This window comes from Hyperoodon ampullatus (assembly GCF_949752795.1).
Source record: "Hyperoodon ampullatus genome assembly, chromosome: 6".
Classification (NCBI taxonomy): domain Eukaryota; kingdom Metazoa; phylum Chordata; class Mammalia; order Artiodactyla; family Ziphiidae; genus Hyperoodon; species Hyperoodon ampullatus.
In genome coordinates this window covers 14,140,108-14,161,060 of record NC_136919.1, presented here as the reverse complement: position 1 = coordinate 14,161,060, position 20,953 = coordinate 14,140,108, and the positions used below count along the sequence as shown (strand labels likewise).

General features: G+C 37.3%; 1 protein-coding gene across 1 annotated transcript in view; it reads right to left on the bottom strand.

Moving 5' to 3' along the window:
• Nucleotides 1-4,784: 4,784 nt before the first annotated feature.
• MEGF9 (multiple EGF like domains 9) overlaps nt 4,785-20,953 on the bottom strand; it is a gene marked incomplete at both ends in the record, with an annotated part of 77,789 nt that continues 61,620 nt past the window's right edge. The window contains 4 exons of the mRNA XM_079705826.1: nt 4,785-5,236; nt 7,227-7,496; nt 8,044-8,187; nt 16,938-17,077. Of these exons, the coding sequence (XP_079561952.1) occupies nt 4,785-5,236; nt 7,227-7,496; nt 8,044-8,187; nt 16,938-17,077 (1,006 nt within the window). The remainder of the gene's footprint in view (nt 5,237-7,226; nt 7,497-8,043; nt 8,188-16,937; nt 17,078-20,953) is intronic.

Here is a 20,953-nt window from a genome sequence, read left to right as displayed (position 1 = left end):
ACTTCTTTTTTTTTTTTTTTTTTTTTTTTTTTTTTTTTAAAGACTGTAGTTTTTTGGGTTTTTTATTTATTTATTTATTTATTTATTTATTTTGGCTGTGTTGGGTCTTCGTTTCTGTGCGAGGGCTTTCTCCAGTTGCGGCGAGTGGGGGCCACTCTTCATCGTGGTGCGCGGGCCTCTCACTGTCGCGGCCTCTCCCATTGCGGAGCACAGGCTCCAGACACGCAGGCTCAGTAGTTGTGGCTCACAGGCTTAGTTGCTCCGTGGCATGTGGGATCCTCCCAGACCAGGGCTCGAACCCGTGTCCCCTGCATTGGCAGGCAGATTCCCAACCACTGCGCCACCAGGGAAGCCCCTAAAGGAACTTCTTAAAACAGAAAGCATGGTCAGTAAATGAAGGGTTCAAAGACTTTCATGAAGTGGTTTGAAAATGAGTGATCTGTGCCATATATTAAAAGACTTCCCAAAACTCTGACCACATAAAAAAGTAAAACAACAAATCTACAATAGGTACAAATTATATACATTTATTTTTTAATAATTTTAAATAACACTCTTGTATAAATTCTTTCATATATTCAAATCATACACAAATTTAGAAATGCATCATGAAGCCTAGTACAGCATATGCATGAGACATGTTTTTAAAATTTGTGTTAGAATTTTAGTGACATAAATACAAGTTTAATGTTTCAGAAACACTCCCCAATTGCTTGGGCTGAAATTCAACGTAGTACAGAGTGCTTGTGCCTAGCATGAAAACGTCACTGTAAATCAGTTAGCTCTTGGACTAGTGCAGACCTAAAGCCTGGGCTCACGTTCTAGGGCTGCTGGTTCAGTTACTGCGTATGCATGATAAGTAAGAAAGGTTCCCAATGGCCTTTGAAAAAGCATCATTCAACCACTGACATTGTGATGATCCAGAACTGTTCTAGTCCACGTGATGTCATCTGACTTCTTCCGCTGAATCAGTGTGTTCTTCCTGCTTCTCCCCTTGGCATAATCACTGGCTCGGAGCTGAAGGGAAAACTTGCATTAACCTTCCGTTACTCCCCTGCACACACCAAACTCATTTTAGCTTCCAAATTCCTATCAAGATGATCATAATAGACCAAAGGTTCTTCGTGGATGAGGCCAGAAATGCTTTCTTTGCTCTAACAGATTACATTGCGTTGCTTTTTACTTCCCTGACATTTCTGTCAGAGAGGTTTCCTTGAGATATATAAATTCAACTCCTTCCCACATACCTCAAAATATAAGAACCAAGGAATGTTCATCATAAGTGGTGCTACGTTCACCATATGTGCTACAGAAAATACAGGACCAAGGTGAACGATTTAATAACCCAGTCCAAACTGAGGCTGTCAGGAAGAAGTACTGTTGCTTCAGCTCTCTGGCTCCAAAATAGCACAAGAAGGACTAATGTCCTCAAGGCACTCAGCTGACCAAAATGAACTAGTGGGTCAGTGAGTATTGCTTTAATGGTCAATTTGCTGGGAATACTGGGGCTAGAGAGTAGACATATAATTTGATGCTTCCACAAATCCTCTCCCCCCACATCTCTCTCCTCCCATTCCACGTCCGCTCTGTTCTCCTCTCTTAAAATTCAGGTATCCCTAAGAGTAACACACTAGGTCCATAGGACATTAGTATAAATGAGGTTTAGTTTTTATTATCATTTTTCTCTATAACTGGAGAAATTCCATTAGAAGAGACCTCTGGGAGGCAGAGGATGGAGGGAGGGAGGGAGGGAGGGAGGGGAAGGTAAGGGAGGACAGACATACTTAACAACACTACCGAGGGCATCTGTCAGAAATGCGGAAGGGCTTACTAAAACGAATTAATGAAGACAGAAGCATCACTTCATAGCAGTATCTGTCATTCATCAATAAGATTCATACTAGTCTTATCTCATTTGAAAATAAACACATTCCTAATCCTTAGAAAAAAGTTCCTCCAATATTAGTCTTTCTAAAGGACGTATGGGATCCTGGTGCTAAATGCCATAGTTCATGGGGATCACGCCTTTAGAGAAATGACTATTGTGCAATGCATTCCATACTGGTCTCCTAGTCTGATTTTGGTGGTAGATCACTTCATGATTGATTTCATTTTAGAGCAAAATTATTTCCACCAGCAGAAGCATGGGACACTAAAGAATATTATTTAAAACAGATTTTAAGACTTTAATTTTTTCCATCAGGACAAATTGAGAACATGCCCTAGGAACTGTTCATAAATATTTAAAGGTAAACGTTCTTTGTGATTCAGTTTTTGCAATATCTTTTAAAGTGGGTTTCATGGAATCTCTACATGGCCAGAATCCGGACTATTTGGCTTTGGCTCTTAGACCCCAACAAACTCTTTCTTTCTCTATTCGGTTACCTTCAGTTTAACAAACGCTTATTTCTCACCATCCTCAATCCCTGGCTTGAGGAGGTAGTAATCTGGGGGAAAGGCAGGTATGTCACTTTACACAATTCCTTGGAACTATGCACTGCACAGTCTATACACGCATATGTGGCAGCTGCTGGGGAAATCAGGTTTTCTTTCCCTGCTTGGAAGGATTAGTTCACTTTAATGAAGCACAAACTGGTATTTTAATTTTCTTATCACCAATACTGGCTTCAGAGAGTAATCCTCCTGTGTTCTTTCCACAAAGTCCTTCATGGCTGTATGGCCCTGGACTGTACCTTGTACTTAGAAAAATTAGAAACATTCACAGATGGGCTCTTCCTCCCAGCCTTCTTGTATTCATGGCTGGGCAATTTCTGCACAAGCATATGGTTGAAAGAACATGTGCTTCAGAGTTAGGAGTCCTGATTCCAAGCCTAATAATGACATATTATATAGCTTTGAACAAGACATTTAACCTCACCTATAAAATGGGAACAACAATTACTTCCTCAGGGGCCTATGGTGAGGAACAAAGGACACACATATAGAAAGATGCTTTGCAAACTGCAAAGGGCTATAGAAATAGTAACTAATTTTAATGTAATGTAATCTCTACTTTCAAAAACCATGGCCAAACATTCGGAGCACCTAAGGTTAATAGAAGTAGATTATCTGCCTGTGCATCCTCCAGAGCATCATCTCCAAACCCTGAGAACAACTACAGAGGGATGACCAAATTCCAGGTTTTTCTCTGGGGAAGTTAGGCAAAGTTATCAACTTGGATTTCCGAGGTCTAATCTTTGTTTTTTTTTTTCTAACCACTTGACAGTTTGCTCTCCTTCCTAATAAATATCTATATTTGACTTCTGGCTGCTTTTCCTGGCTTGCTTAATCTACAATCTGTCAATATCATAATTAGATGAGAGCAAAGGTAGAGATGGTCTCTAAGAAAAAACTGCGTCTAAAAGCAAGGACCAACTATAGCCACTCAACTACAGAGCTACCCTCTAACCAGACAAGAAGAAGATACAAGAACTGTAGCACTGCAGAGAGATGGTACACACCTCATGGCATGTGAGTGACAGGCTACGTTCAAATGTAGGAAGTATTTTGGGGTGGGGGGAGAATATAAATATTTCACAGGCATGATATTTCACAGGGGATCCCAAGTAATATGATGGCTTTTCTTTTGGAACTAAAATATTTCTAATTCCTTTGGAAGACTATGTTTTACATTAAAAAAATTCTTTAATGAGAATATATTCTACATTAATCTATGTAAAATATATAGAGGCTAATGTCTAATTAGGTGAGTAGTTTGGAGAGTGCAGCCTGTGTCCCAGCTTAACAAACACTGTCTGCAAAATCTATTGCTTGAATCTATAGGAAGCCAAGACCATAGAACTCTACTTTTAGATTGTAAAGGGAAAGAAAAATTAGAAACATCCAACCTCTTATAAATTTCAACAGTGTCCAAAGAGGGACTAAAAATGACTGGTGCTCACCAGAGTCCCAGCTCTAGCAATATTGCCATCTATTTTACAGTATTTTAACCCCATATTTTCTTTTTACAACTCCATTAACTGCTGTACAAATAAATTCTAGATGATAAAATATGACATGATTTTTTTTACAAATAGATACAAATACAATGCTGACCAGATATTCTACATTAACTATATACACCTTATTTCTCTAGAGGCAGGAATATTCCTTATTTTTAGATAATTTATCATTTACACTGAGACCCCAAGGAGGACCATCAGCTTCCTGCTCCCAGATGTTGCCTTCCTCTCTCTACCATTAGAAGCTTATCCTGTGCTTTAATCTTATCATTGGGCAAGAATTCTGGAAGGAAAAATCAAACCCTTCTAAAGATCTTCTTGGGACTTTTCTGCCCCTATTCTGGAAATAATCAAGGTTGTTTATTGTGATACAGCCCAAACATCAGCTTATCACCCCTGACCCCTCCTTTAAAAAAATGTGTTTCAGGAATGGAGATGAAGTCTTCTGGCAGTCCTTTCCCCCTCCACATCCATCATCCTGTTTCCGCTGGTCTGATAAACACTTCCCCAGGAGTCTATTTGGAGGTCAAAGTGGATTTGGGCTGCACTATGCGGTTCCGCCTTTCTATACTCCCATGTGGTTTGGTACAAAAATATACTTTACTTCAAGTCCTTATTGTCAGTGACTGCTTCAGATCTTCATGGGAAATCTAAGAGTAATAGGCTAAGTACATTATAAATTTGTACCTGAAAATTTCAGATGCACTATATGCCTTTGCTTTCTCATCTCAGTGACTCTACCCAGGCTTTGTTTGGCCCAGGGGCTGATGCTGTTTTAGTAAGCACTGTGGTCTCACAATCCAGGAGAACAGCTCTAGCTCCTTAGGCTTTATAGTTATGTATTGGTGTCGTCAGGGTCAGTTGCCCATTGGGAGCCACTTCATTGCCATCATCTTCCAACAATCCTGACACATCTGCATTGGGAATGCTGTCATGGTAGCTGCTGAAACTGATATTGTCTTCTTTCAGCTCAATGGTCCAAAAGGGGGCGTTGAGTTTCCGGTTTTGGTACTCCCGGTACATATATACGGCCCCCACAAAACCCATCAGCAGCACCACCACGATGATGATGACTGTCAAAATGATGATGTTAAACTGGGTCCATGATACATCAGCTAAAGCTGATGTGCTATTTTCAGCAGAGCTTACTGAAAAGATAGTCTGCAGAGTTGTAGGGGTAAATGTACTATTTATAACAGGGGTGGGCACTGATGTGGTCAGAGAGGCATTGGAAACCAAAATGGTAGAACCTTCAGGTGTTGGAACAATAACTTCTGAAAATAAAAACAGAGAATGAAATGTAAAAGACAAAATATCTTGTTTTAAGAAACCATAAAAGAAATACACATGGGAGTGGAAATTGATATGGAATGCTGACATGATACTCTGCTTTAAGGTAATGCAAGTTAAAAATAACTTTTTAAGAACTATCATGAAAGGAATCAGGGTCTAGAAAGCTAGATTATTACATCCATGGCTGTTATCCAAAATGTATAATATCTATGCTAAAATCTTTGGGAAAATTCTAATGTCGGAGTTTTCCAACCTTCTGTACTCTTGAATAGATTCATACAAATTCCTGAAAAGGTAGTAAATATGTCACTAGAGACTTCTAAATCACTTGGTTAAAAGTGATTTAGATAATAATCATTTGAACTAAGATAAGTTCAACATGTCTGATGGCATTTCATAAAGGTAAAATTCTCTTCAATGGAGGCAAAAACAAAATAGGAAAAATTGTATTTCTAGTTACTTCTGAAAAACACAATTTAAATATCCAAAGTTGATATCAGAAAACAGCCATTGCAAGCGTAGTGATTCTTCCTTTATGTAGGTTATAGCTATTTTATAACTAAGGTACTATACTTTGTACTTTTTTTTTTTTGCGGTACGCAGGCCTCTCACTGTTGTGGCCTCTCCCGTTGCGGAGCACAGGCTCCGGACGCGCAGGCTCAGCGGCCACGGCTCACAGGCCCAGCTGCTCCACGGCATGTGGGATCTTCCCGGATCGGGGCACGAACCCGCGTCCCCTGCATCGGCAGGCGGACTCGCAACCACTGCGCCACCAGGGAAGGCCAATATACTTTGTACTTCTAATGCAGCATAGCTCAGTAGAAATACCAAAAGCTTTGGAATCAAGTAGAACTGTGTGGCAATAAAGAAGTCAGTTAATCTTTTTAAAACTGAAGTTCCTCATCAATAAAATGGGAATAATGATATCTACTTTGCAGAGTTCTTGGGAAGGATTAAATTAGATAATGTACTATATAACATTCTCACATTTAATGTTTACAGTGCTTGGCACATAGTAGGCACTCAACAAAATGATTACTATTATCATTACAATTCATCACTAAAGTCAGACACATCAGTCTATCCTAAAAAGAGGCATGTTTTACATTTCCTAATAACTAATAAGAAAAATCATCACAGTCCTGTCAGCTAAGTATGGACAAGGTATGCCTCTAGTGGGAAAGATAATTGAGTGACAGGACCTCCAGGCTAATGACAGGGTTCAATCTGAGCTTTTGAGCCTTGATAACAGCAGAATAAGGATATCAAGATAGCAGAAGGATAACCCTTGCCACAGACCAACTGCCTATCAGCCCAGTATTCAGCATCTGTCAGAATATCAAAGAATGGTTTATAGGAGAGCATGGCCTAATCTCTATCACCGAATAAAGCCTGAATATCCCTAATTCATCCTAAATTTCTAATCATTAATTTTTATCTAAACCCTTACTGAACTTCCCTGAAAGAAACATTTTGCCATATGAATAAATTTTTCTTTTAAAAATTGAGGAATATTTTTACTGTTTCCTCCATCACACCTGGGAAAACTTAAGCCCAAAGTTAGGACAGAAGTTAGAATAAACCCTTGTTTCTCAGCTGGAACTTCTAACCAGATACAGGTTTCTACTTTAAAAGACCTTTGATGATCACTGGAAGTGATGAGAATACAGGAAGCAAAGGATAAAAGAAATGATAGGACTTTTAAAATATTTTTTAAAAAATAGATGAAGAGAAAATGTGAGAACACTGCAATGACTTTGTCTTGGTCCTCAGATTTCTAGAGTTGACTCTGGAGTCTCAGGAGAGCAACAGGAATAGAAGGAAATCTCTTTAGGCAAATATCTGTCAAAATCTATTTCCAGAAAACTTCTCTGGTAGGATTGGAAGCTTTTACAGAGCTAAAAGTAGCTGTCCTGAAATTTTCACTGCTAGGTTTAAATATTAAATTTACAACCTTAGGTGAAGTTTTACCTTTCTTGATGCAATTTCCCTCGAGGTCTTGAACATAACCTTCTAGGCAGTTCTCACACCAAAACCCAGTGGTGTTATGGAGGCAGTTGATGCACTCACCACTCTCAGGCTTACAAATCTTTGGAGTTTTAACTGGGTCCACATGGCCATGACACTGGCACTCCATACAGATGCTGTCAGAATTGTAATAGCCATTGTCACATTCATTGCAGTTCTGGCCCATGTAACCATCTTTACACCGGACACATTCAGGTTCCAATTCACCCAGTTCTGAAAGAGAGAGAACATCAAAATAATTTAGTAAAATTTCAAGCTACAATTGAAAATGCAAAACTACTACTAGTCCCCCCACCAAAACAGTTTACACACCCTGCCTACTATCTCCTCTCAAACTTAAGAAACACATGAGATTCAAACTAATAATTTACACCTTATTTATTAATTGTCCAGTTTGTTGTGAGAATGATAGGGCCACCCAGAAAATCTATTTAGGTAGAGAAGGAAAGAAGTGTGCTTACATAAAGAATCTGAGTAATTGAGATGGATAGGCACTCAAAATCTTTTTATTCCTTCCTCTTTAGTCATGTCAGATGGAACAAAATACAGTTTTAACAAAAACTTCCTCATACCTCCCTCATGTCTCATTTCACGTATGTATTTGGCTTTGACTGAAAATTCCTAAAAAGGAAAACCTATACTGTTTTTATAACTCCCTTTCACCTACAGCATCTAGAACTTTATCAACAGACTTTCTACCTATTGATAATTGATTCACTGATTTTTCCTCTAAAAATGAAGATTTAGGGAAAGGCCTTACTTATGATACAACTGCCTGTAGATGTCACTGCTGAACAGGGGCAGCGAAGACATTCTTTAGTGGCATCAGGACTCTGATAAAATCCTTCTTTGCATTCTTCACAATGATCCCCTCTGCTATTATTCTGGCAATTTAAACAAGCACCTAAAAGAAGCAAATCATTTCAAGAAGTTACAGATTCAAGAAGTTAAAGATTTACTCTGAAAGCACAGTAACTTTAAATAAATCATACCTGCAACCAAAAAACCTTAAGAGTTAACCAGAAAAAGTTATCCAACAGAGATTGCACAGAGTTCAGTTTCTACCCCATCTTATTTCTATACTAAACAGGCCTATCAGTTCTGTGTCCCCTACTAGATTGTAAACTCTTTAGGGAAAGGCTAGGTACATGACTAGAGTCGCAATAAGCCCTTGTTGATTGACTGACTACATACCAAAAGCAGGCCAACAATTTGCAAAGAAAAAATAAAAACAACCTAAAGACCTATTAAAAGAAGAATAGATAAATTGTATTATTTTAATAGTTGGGATACTGTAGTTAAATTAGTGAACTACACCATATGTATGAACACACATAAATCCTAAAAACAACATTGGTTGAAAAAAGCAAATTGTAGAATGATACACAAAGAAGGAGAGTGCTTACTTATTTTGTAAAAATTGATTGATTGATTGAAATAAAAAATTTAAAAACCACACTAAACAATACTAAGCAAATGGATACATAATACTCTAGGCAGATGGATACATACATATGCAGTAAAAACTAAATCCAGACTGACAGGGTATAGGCAAGTTATATGCTGTTTGTCTCTGTAGAGGGAGGGAGAAAAACGAGAGCAGGGAAGAAAACAAAGAGGAAGAGTTCCAGCTCTATTTGAAATTTTCTATTTCAAATATATAACTACAAGTATGTATAAATATTAAGCAAAATACCAAAGTGTTAATATTTATTAATTCTTTGTTATATTACTCTCCATATTTTTTTAAGATTTTTTTTTGATGTGGACCATTTTTAAAGTCTTTATTGAATTTGCTAAAATATTGCTTCTGTTTTTTATGTTTTTGGTTTTTTGGCCCCAAGCCATATGAGATCTTAGCTCCCCAACCAGGGATCAAAACCACACCCTCCCCCTGCATTGGAAGGCAAAGTCTTAACCACTGGACCACCAGGGAAGTCCCTCTCCATATGGCTTTATATTTAAAAATTCAAAATAAAAATGAAAACAATTAATAAAGGAAATGAAAAGGAAGGAGGCAAGCAAAGTTATGTGTTTCTTAATAATACTCCTTTGGTTCCCTACTAGTAAGGACATTCTACAGGCACTGAAGCAGCATAACATCTGCAAACAGGAAACAAAAATGCGTAGTGTAATTTACATTCCACAAAGATTCAAAGGGACACTCAGAACTCCTATTACAAAAATAAGTGAGTAAACTCTACAAAGAAATCTAGGAAGACAATGAAATTTTTACATGATAAGCTAAATATAGTTCAGTGCAAAAGTATCATAAGTAATTTTATTTGATTTCTTTTCCTTACTAGTGAAATATTTACAAAAAAAGGGGAGCGAGAATGAGGATGTGGAATAAAATGGTCTGACAACTGGAACAAGATTTGAAAAACTGAAAGAATGAAAATTATTAACGTACATCTCAAATCTCAATTCTTATGTGATTACAGCAAAGTTCCTTGAAACTTCATGAACTTATTCAGAAAGACATTTTTTTAAAGTTTATTATATGAACACTTAACTCTGAATTAAATCAAATTTGCATGTAAATATCACTTTTAATGATATAATTTTTTAAGGCCTGATAGTGTTAATGATGTATTTCATATATGTAACAAAGTAGTATATCCTCATACGTTGATAAACACTTAAGGTACTGGTTTCTTCGTAGATCTTCTTATATCCTGATCCCTCTTTAGCTATGTATCATTGTGACAATAAAAATAGCTGAAAAATACATACTAGGAAACTGTAGATTTTGGCTCTAAAAATAAAATAAATGTCAAAGTGTTCTGCAGGTTGGAAAAGTCAAAACCTGCTTTATGTATAAAATCCGTCTACCTGCTCTCCCCCTATTAAAAATGTCCAACAGAAATAATTTTCAAGAAAAATTTCTGATAACGTCCTAAACTTTAATATAAAAATATCTCAAAAATTAATAGTTCTGAAATAGAATAAGGATGCATTCCAATAACATGCCGTTTGCAATGTGGCAAGAAAAGGTCTTATTAAAAAACAGTATATATATATATATACTTTTAATACCTTGCTCCTACAATGTTACTGGACCTACATGCTTATTATTTCGGGGCTTTCTACTATTCTAGTTAAGACCTTCAAAAGTTTGTCGCTGTGCTTATCACAATACAGCTTCACTCTCCTAAACCATTTATATTAGAATATTTAATATTTTTTTCCAGAAGATTTTCTTATTTCAATTTGTTTTATGCCACAAGCCACAATGAGAAATCAATAAGAAAAAATAAGCCTACATGGTAAATATGTTATCTGAAAAGTAAAGGAGGAAACAAGTATAACAATAAAACTCATCAGTTTTTAAAAACTTATCACTCTACATTGCTTTAAAAATAGCATGCACCTGGAACACAGCTATAGAAAAAGAAAATTAATAAATTAAAGACAGATAAGACATAAATACACCAGAATGCTAACAATAGTGTGAGGGGCAACAGTCCTTTAAGTGTTTTTTTCCCCTCTAATTTTTTTTTTTTTTTTGCAGTACGCGGGCCTCTCACTGTTGTGGCCTCTCCCGTTGCAGAGCACAGGCTCCAGACGCGCAGGCTCAGTGGCCATGGCTCACGGGCCCAGCCGCTCCGCGGCATGTGGGATCTTCCCGGACCGGGGCACGAACCCGTGTCCCCTGCATCGGCAGGCGGACTCTCAACCACTGAGCCACCAGGGAAGCCCCTCCCCTCTAATTTTTAAATTGTCTCTAGTATGCACTTATCACTTTTATTTTTACTATCTTAATTTTTTTCTGATTACAAAATTAATACATTGTAAAATCTATCAAATGCATATTGTAAAATATTTCAAAAGCTCAAGCAATTTCAAAACATTTCATGTACAAATTGAAGACTGATTTTTACAATAAAAATAAAGATCATAACTTTAAAGTCCATATAGAGCAGGAACGAATAATATGAATTTGCTTTTCTAACAGCTTAGAACTCCTCTTTGGGAGGCAACATAACATAAGAAAAATGGTATGTATTTCATGTCAGATATGAGTTCCATTCTCAGCTGAACCTCTTACAGCTATGTGACCTTCAGCAAATAGCTTCTCTGAGTTTCACTTTTTTTAATGTGTAAAATGGGATAATAATTCCTTGCCCAATGATTTAATGTAATGTAAACATTTCAGAGGGTATATGTAAATATTCCATAGGATATAATGCTTCAAATTCCTCCTCTACAGGGCTTCCCTGGTGGCGCAGTGGTTGAGAGTCCACCTGCCGATGCAGGGGACACGGGTTTGTACCCCGGTCCGGGAAGATCCCACATGCCACGGAGCAGCTGGGCCCGTGAGCCATGGCCGCTGAGCCTGCGCGTCCGGAGCCTGTGCTCCGCAACGGGAGAGGCCACAACAGTGAGAGGCCCGCGTACTGCAAAAAAAAAAAAAAAAAAAAAAAAAAATTCCTCCTCTACAAACTAGGAAAGATGAGATCTAAGTTCCCTTTAAAATCTGAAATTTGAGAATCTTTCTTTTATGATAAATGACATATAAAAATTAGCTGAAGTGTAACTTTGTTCATTATGCTCTGCCTGGAACCTCCCAAATATAACAATACTGCCTTAAAATTCACATTTTCTTTGCTGAAAGATGGCCAAAGGAGTGAATCCAAAAAAAAGAATAAGTGTTTCCTGAAGATGATCTCATGCTCCTTGGCTAAGCATCAAAAAAATCTGGTGGGGGTAACCAAGAAAATAACTGGTCAAAGAAAAGAATGTAGGGTTCTTTTCCAACCAAATTCAGTGACAAAGCTTTGAAAGCATAAGTCGCCACCTGTAAAAAGTCTTTTCCTTATTTATTTCGTTACCTCTAGTTCACATATAAACCTGTCAGAAATGCAGCAAGGTACTTTGTTATAAAAAGAGATGCCTAATCTTCTCTATGCAACAGAAGACAAACTTCAACCTGTTCAACAGAAAGAAGGCCAGCCTAAGCAAACAAGGGAGAGGGTAACAGAAGATAAGGTCAGAGAGAAAGGCAGAGGCCAAAAAAATGTAGTCATGGAAGGAAGTTTGAATTTTATTCCAAGAGGGATAGGAAGACTTTGGAGGGTCTGAGCATGCGAACGACATGATCTGGTTTTACATTTTTAAAAGATCACGCTGGTTGTTATATGAGACTGGACTGTGGTGGGGTGGGGGTCAGAGGATGATAGGACAAGAGAGAAGGCAGAATGATCAGATGAGAGCGTGTTAAAGTAGTTCAGAGAGATGACAGTTGCTTAGACAAGGATGATAGCAATGAAGGTCATGTTGAATGTCAGGCTGACAGAACTTGCTGACGGACTGGATCTGCAGTAAGCAAAAGAAGCAAATGTGACTCCTATGGTGCCAGTCACCAAAATGAAGAACACTAGGAGTAAAGCGGGCTTAGCTTATACAGTAAAATAAAGAGTTGTTTTGGATGTGTTAAGGCTACCTTGCCACTTAGAGCTGCGGTCCCCAACCTTTTGACACCAGGGACTGGTTTCATGGAAGACAATTTTGCCATGGAGCGGGGTGGGGGGGTGGGGGCATGGTTCAGGCGGTAATGGGAGCGATGGGGAGCGGCAGACGAAGCTTCACTTGCTCATCCGCCGCTCACCTCCTGCTGTGAGGCCTGGTTCCTAACAGGAACCGGTCCACTGGTACCGGTCCACTTCCCGGGGATTGGGGATCCCTGACTTAGAGCATTCAAATGAAGATGTCAAGTGCACTGTTAGATCTTTGAGTGCAGAGATCAAGGGAGAAATGTAAATCTGGTAATTAGCTCATTTGTAGATGGCATTTAAATTAAATCCAAGGGACTGAATGAGATCATTTAGGGAGAGTATAAATGCAGAAGACAAATGTGTCAAGGCAAACAAACCTCTGAGGCACTCCAGTGCTTATAGGTGAAAAGAAGAAGATCTAGCAGAGCTGACTGAGGAGGAAAAAAAAAAAAACCAGGAAAGTGTGATATCTTAAAGTGAAGAAAGTCACTGACGAATGAAGGATGAAGGAGTGGTCAACTCAGTCAAGCTACTGACAAGTCAAGGTACTCACCGTGAGACACTATGAATACACGAAGTCGCCTTAAATTCTTAAAAAGAGGTACACTATGTGAACATAAAGTTTTAGCTTAAAAATGACAGTCCCTCCCACCTCCATTTTAAGAGAAGTATCTAGAAAAATATCTAGAAAAATACAGGAGAATAGAAACAAGATAAAAATCACCCAAAGAAATCTGTCATTAAGATTTTGAATACTTTTCCTTGCATCTCTCCTTATATAGAGAAGTTTGGGTTTTGCTTTTTAAATAGTCTAAACATATGGCACATGTCATTGTATACCCTGCTTCTTTCACTCTCTCATGTCGTTATGTTTCATTCTTTAAAACATTTTCATGGCAACATAACAATAGTTGCCATTTACTGACTGCTTGTAACTAGCCAGGCACTGTATAAACATATTGCATTGAATCTTCACAACATCTCATTAGGCAGTTACTGTTATAATCCCAAATTTCTAAGTGAAAAAACAAGGCTAAGTAATTTGTACAAGGTAAGTCAAGATTTCACTTTCTGTGCTCTTATCATGTATTGCCTAGATAACATAATTTGCTTCATTCCCTGCTGTTAGAAATAGAGTTGTCTTATTTTTTAGAATTATAACTGCCACTGTGGTGAGCATCTTTGAACATAAAGCTTTTTATGAATTTCAAATTATTTCCTAAGAATTGATTCCTGAAAACAGAATTACTGGATCAGCGAAATATTTTTAAGACATATTTCTTTCCAAAATATTTTTCTCAATATATTGTATCATGAAAAGGTTACTTTAAAAATCTACTTCAATCTAAAACACAAGGTATAGATAAAGACTAGGCGGGTGGGGGAAATAAGAACTGCAAAAACACAGTAAGTGGCCACCAGAGGGCAACCGTATCACAACACTGTTGAAAAAAATTCTTTTCAAAGTTTGAGACAAAAGACTGATTTTATATTAAGCTGGCAGTTTTATATTATTTGCACTCTTTCACATTAGATACCACTTTTATTATATTTCCAAACAGAGAAACCATTTATTTCTTATTACTCGCTGCTTTAGAAATCATAACCATGAAAAGGATTTCTTTTGCCTTAAATTATCTCCTGAGCAAAAACAGGTTGGGATTTATATGACACTAAAGAAAGCTACCTTGCTGCTGCAAGGAAAATTAGAAATGAGAACCAGCAATGTAGACTGCTTCCTGGTACCATAAACGACCTAGGGAGCAATTTAAATCAACTCAGCATGATGAAGCATTTCTGTCCTTATCCAGGATTGAAACTCATCTTTGCTTTGTAAGTTTCCCCATTCATTTGTTCATTTATTCAACAAAAATTTAGCAAATACTTACTATGTGCAAATATCTTTGCTAAATATTGTATAAAATGGTGAACAAAACTGGTATGAAACTTACAATGTAGTGAATAAACCATATATGACTCATAATCACAAATAAATATATAATTACAAACTGTGATATGTGCTATGAAAAAAGTACAAGCGTATATGAGAGTGTATAATTGGGAATTATCATTTAGCCTGGAGCATGAACTGCTTTCTAATGAAGTCACTTTTAACTGAAGGCCTGAAGGAAGGATATGGTTTAATAAGGCAAAGGGGCCAGGGGTGGGGGTACAGGTATATTAGAAAGACCATTCTAGGCAGAGGAGAGATCATGTATGAGAATCTTGAGACAGGGGAACATAACACGTTTTAGGAGTAGAAGCCAGTATGACTGGATCACAAACAGTAAAGAAAAAGAATAGCACAAAATAGAACTGGCAAGTAGGCAGGGACCAGATCACATAATTGAAAAAAAAAAAAAACACAATTTCTTCTAAATCAATTTGTTTCACCACAGACTACAGGATTAGAATGAAGAATAAGATTTCAACACATTTTTCCAGGGTACTTTCTTTTCAAATATTCTGCTACCTTGGTCTCATAAAAACACTTGTACTTGTCAGACTAGTATGTTCTGATTTTTTTTGTTGGGGAAAAAGAGATTTCCAAGGAAGTATCTCTAATCCTTACATTTAGGAAAACTGAAGAGCAGAAAAGTTAATTGTCTTTAGTTTTAAATAGTTTAACTAAGTAAGCCTAGATGTGGTTTTCTTTGTTTTTATACTGCCTACAGTTTGCTGAGTTGTTTGAATCTGTGGGTTGATGTCTTTCATTAATTTGGAAAACTCTTGGACATTATCTCTTTAGATATTTGCTTCTGTCCCAATATCTCTCCCCTTTCATTCTGAGCCTTCAAGTACATTTATGTGAGACCTTTTGGCTATTTCCCACATGTCCTTCCTGCTCTGTTCTTTCCATTGCATTTTTTTCCTCCATGCTGCAGTTTGGATATTTCAAATTGAGCTGTATTTAAATCTACTAACCTTGCCTTCACTGTATACAATGGTATATAACCTTGTCTTCACAGTATATACTGTATACTGCTGTTAAGTCCATGCAATGAGGTATTAATTTCAGACATACTTTTCAGTTCTAGATTATTCTTTTGATTATTTTTATAGATTCCAAATCTCTTGATATTTTGCCTCTTTTCTCCTGTCTGTTTTTTCCTCTATTTTCTTAAAATATTAATTTTAGTTATTTTAAAGTCATTTTATGCTACCTCTAACACTTGGGTAATCTGTGGGTCTGCTTCCATTGTTTTTCTCTTTATTATTGGTCACATTTTCCTACCTGAGCATTGTCTAGTGTTTTGACTGCCAGACACAATGTACAAAGAACCACAGATGATTCCCCTTTCCTCTGTTAGACAGATATAATGAGAGGATCACCTCAATTCAATCAGAAATTGAGATAGGTTGAGGATGGACTGAAATATTAGTATGAATCAGTTCACCTATGGTTCATCACTACTTCTTCGTCATGACCCTCTAAGGCTTTTGACCGAAAACCTAGCAGGCATGTGTCTCCTCAGCTCTGAAAGACTGCAACAGATTAGTACTTCCCTTAAGTAATGTGAGCCTAAGTCCCACTCCACGCACCTCTGAATATGGCAATGTCTTGAGAGAGAGATGGTTATATGTTGTAGCAGGTCCTCTCTTTCTAAAGAGGTTTTGTCTCCTAAGCACCACAAGACTGAGAAATTTCTTTCTACCTTTTGGGATAGCCTTCCATCTCTTGCACAGTCAGCTTATGTCCTGTGGGAAAATTGGCCTTGTGCTTAGGGCTCCTCTAGTTTCCAATTCATCACGCAAGCCCCAAATGACTGCCAGAAGCTCTTCTTGTATCTCTTTCCTCAAGAAGAATTCTTTTACTTGGACCAAGCCTGCTCCTTAGTCTGTGCCCAGAATCAGCAATGTCCCTTGAAAGGAAAAAGGCTGGTTGATCATCAGCTTACTTAGGAATATCCTGTCTGGAATCTTAGTTCATATAGTTTTCCTTTCTTCCATGGATCTCCAACCAATATGATTTTTGAAATTTATATATCTTTTTAAAGTTGTTGTAGCAGGAGTTTGGCTTGCTATGACCTATTACATCCTACTTAGAAGAGAAAGACCCTTACAAACTATTTGGGAGAATCAACTCATAGGTGAAGGACTTCAAAGTGAAAAGAACAGTGGAATAATTATATAAAAAGGTAAGGAAAGGGTGTACCTGTGAGGGCATCACAACTGGCAGACCGATTATTGCATTGGCAGGGCAAGCAGCCATTCTTATTAAAGTCATAATATCCATCTTGGCATCTATCACATGAAGAGCCGGTGACACCCACTTTGCACTGACATTTCCCAGAACTGCAAATAAAAGCAAAGACAATGAACAAAAGTAAATAAGCTTGAAAGTTTTGTTGCCTAACATCCCATCATAGATGATCTTAATGTAGAAATAGTTTCAACTAGATTCTAGTCACTAGATGTACTGAGTGATTTTTATTTTGAATTGGAAGTTGAGCAGCTTCATGACTATATGAATTCAACTAACATAGTACTAACACTAATCATTTTTGACAATTTAATCCTCTGCACTTAGGTAGTTTAAAATAGATGATAAAGGAACCATGGAGAGTACAAGTCCCTGGTCCTTCAAAATCTTTATTTACTAAAAGCACTGGGGCATAGAACTGGCACTACTGCTACATCTCATTCCTGAATCATTCCACAGTTCCCTCAGCATCTACATTGCCCAATCTGGAGAAGAAATACCACCCAGCTCTCATGCAATCTAGCTTTTGGCTGAAGAATATGAAGACCAGGACCTTAATGAATGTGCTGGAAACTCGACATGATTTTCTACTTTCGGTCAATGCTGTATTAAAATATTTCTGATAATTAACTGGAATTCACAGCTAAGTAAATATGACTATAATGGGGACCTCTATTGGTTTCTGAATTAAAACCATATAAAAACTCTAGATTGTCAACCCAAAAAGAAGACTAAAAATCTAAAGTAAGAAAAATATTTTATTTAGTATCCCATCTCTTCCTATTAACCTGTTTCCTTAGAGGTCAATTACATCAGTGACATCATCTCTCTCTAATCAGTGAAACTTACATCTTTGTTGTAATTTTCACCTCTCCTCTCTCTACCCCATGCTCTTCCAATCACTCCCTCAAATCCAATATATCAGCAATTACGGTCAAATTTTCTTTCAAATTTTCTCTTCTTATTTACTCTATAGTCACCCCTCTTAGAATATCTTTCCTCTTCTTCACCTCTCAAAATTTTTCCTGCTTTCAGGCTCATCTTTTCCCATGAAACTCTTCCCTGACTGGTCGACAGAGATCTTTTGGCCTCCTGACATCACACACTCTATACCATACATTTTATTCCTAATTATGGACTTTTCTATATTCTTTCATATGTGTAACTCTTGTTTCTCTAGTTAGATTGGTAAAGACCCGAGTCAAAGGCCATATCATGCAGTTTTTTAGAAGGTTATCTTCAAGACTTAGCACGAGCCTAGGAATAGTGTACTCTAACTATTTTCATGTCATACATCTTACTCGGTAAGTTTGCTGAGTTCAGGGACCATATCTTAGCCATCTTGGTATGCTCAGATTCTAGTATAGTTCCTGGTTTGCTGCAGGCACTTAATATATGCTTGATAAATAAATGCTCAATACACAAACTGAGTTTTAGAGTTAAGCACTGGAAGGGAAAAAGAAAGATGAAAGACTATATTAATTACTAGAGTTCTCAAAACAGCTAAAGTACTTTCCCTTTTCCAACCTTTCTTTATATGCTCATTCTGGACATCAAGTTTTTAGACTTCATCTCAGTAAAATTTTGGCACCAGTCATATTGGATGGGAGACAATATAAGGTAGATTTGCATTTCAATATAATTATTTTAGAGACTGAGCTCCTAATAATGAGCCCCTATGGGGTTGTTCATTTTAGTTCAGAAGACTTAGCTAAAATTATTAATACTTACACAGCTCTTACATATGTCAGTTAAAGTAATCCCCTACTGCTTCCCATATTCCTATTTCTGTAATAAAAATAGAAGTTCTAAATTTGAGTTATTGGAACTTTGGGTTGAACTTTGCAGAATGGAAGTAAAGCAATTTTCAGCTGTGTGTATTCTACTTGTAGCATACAAACCTAAGAATTATTTTTTTAATTTGAGATGTGCCTCTCTGTTTATCAGCATGCCCTGGGCTAAATAATGAGGCTTTTGCCTTCTATCCTAAAAAACTATTTTGAGCAGCTAGAGTTGAAGTTTACTTCTCTCTCCCACTTACCATGCTTCTTTGCAATATCCCAGGGTATGCCAAAAAAGAGTAGAAAAACAGTTCTACATGTTATATTTTTAAGGCATAACTCAAAACCATTCCAGAAAGGAAAGAAAGCCAGGCTTATGTAAATAATAAACACTTAACATATCTTAAAGCCTTATATCCTGAGAAGTCACCTATCAAACTCTGTATTTCTATCTTAAAGCTGCCTAATATACTTGGTTACGTAATTTCTTGACTTACAAATAATTTTACAGAAAGTGTAAAATGGAACAATGTCATCATTTATTGAGGGTCTATGTCAATAAATATATATTCTCTCTAATCCTCAAAATAACTCTACAAGGTGGCGGTCATAACCCTCATTTTACTACAGAGGGAATTCAGAGGGTTAAAGTTACTGTCCACACCTAGTAAAGGCAGGTTTATTTATACAAAGCCAGACTTTCCCACTCTGCTACCGACCCTTTCCTCAGTTTAACTCTATATTTGTACAGGAAATCTGACTGCCAAATAATCTGATACCCACTTGTGTATCAAGCTTCATTCTGTAGATTCCAAGCACCAAAATTCACCATTTATTTAGGTTCTGACCCCAGTGAGCTGTTTCTGCCTTGCCCAGAATAAATCCCAGTCTTTTTTCTCACTGCCAGTAAGTTTCAGGTCTTCCTTAACAAAAGCTGAGAGTTCTTTCTGCTTGAAGAGACTGCAGCCTAACAAAGTCCAAGGTTCTCAGAGACACAAGCCCAGATACTTTGATGTTTAGTTAAAACTTAATTAAAGCTTGTATGGATCATACTATAGAAGATGATTATTCTCTTTAAAAATGCAACAGAAATGTACATTTCCAAGTCTCTCAAGTAACTTTGCAAAAAAGAAAACAACTGAAAAAAAAACCCCAAAAACCCACCTGCATACATATACGCAGTCTTACACCAGAATACCCCAAGGTATTTAAAGATCTAGCAAAGTAAATCTGTATTCGTCAAATATGAAGTTCAGGATTATCTTATGACTCAACAAGAAGGAATCAGTCAACGTAAGTCTCACTATACTGTCAGAAAATTATAAAGGATATAATGTACCTTTTGGAGACTGGCCTTAGCCAATTTCCAAGGCTTTAAAAATGTTCATCAAAATATTCTTGCTCCCCATTTCTCTATAGACGTTAGGTTATTTGGTATACAAAAGAATAAACAGTTACTTTTTTTTTTTTTTTTTTGCGGTATGTGGGCCTCTCACTGTTGTGGCCTCTCCCGTTGCGGAGCACAGGCTCCGGACGCACAGGCCCAGCGGCCATGGCTCACGGGCCCTAAACAGTTACTTTTAATGACAGTGTCTGCCCAATCCACCATCTATAAGAAAAAGGTATTACCTTGGAATACCTAATCACCTAATAATATCTCAACACCATAATATAGCCAGTGTTCCCAAAGTAGTTGCTATTCCTGTAAGTGACCTTTCTCTTCATAGTTCTGCTCTAGACACTCAGAAGACTGATTCAAGCAGGCATCTTTCTCCCTGGAGAATATGCTCCTTAGTTCTTCATTTAAAAAAAAAAAAGTGGCTTTATGAATCTTGATGAGGTGGTTGACTAGTCTAGATACCATGCATCACTTTTCCTGGTTAGATTTTAAAACAACAAGAAAGGAGGTGTTTTTTCTCTCTTTTAAAAAAAATATAGAATGGAGTGGGGAAGTTTGGTTGTGAGCCTGCAACTAGTAGTGCTTTTCCATCATGTTACTCATGGCCCATGGCCAATTTCTGCATGTATAAGAATTAAATCACTCAGCGAATATAAAGCTTTCCCTGTGTGACTTCTTTTATAGAATAAAGCCTTTACAACACCACTTTTCATGGTCTCCCTCTGTTAAAGACTGCTGAATGCTTTTTGAAGCAAAGGTCAATGATATAAATGCAATGAAATTTTTTA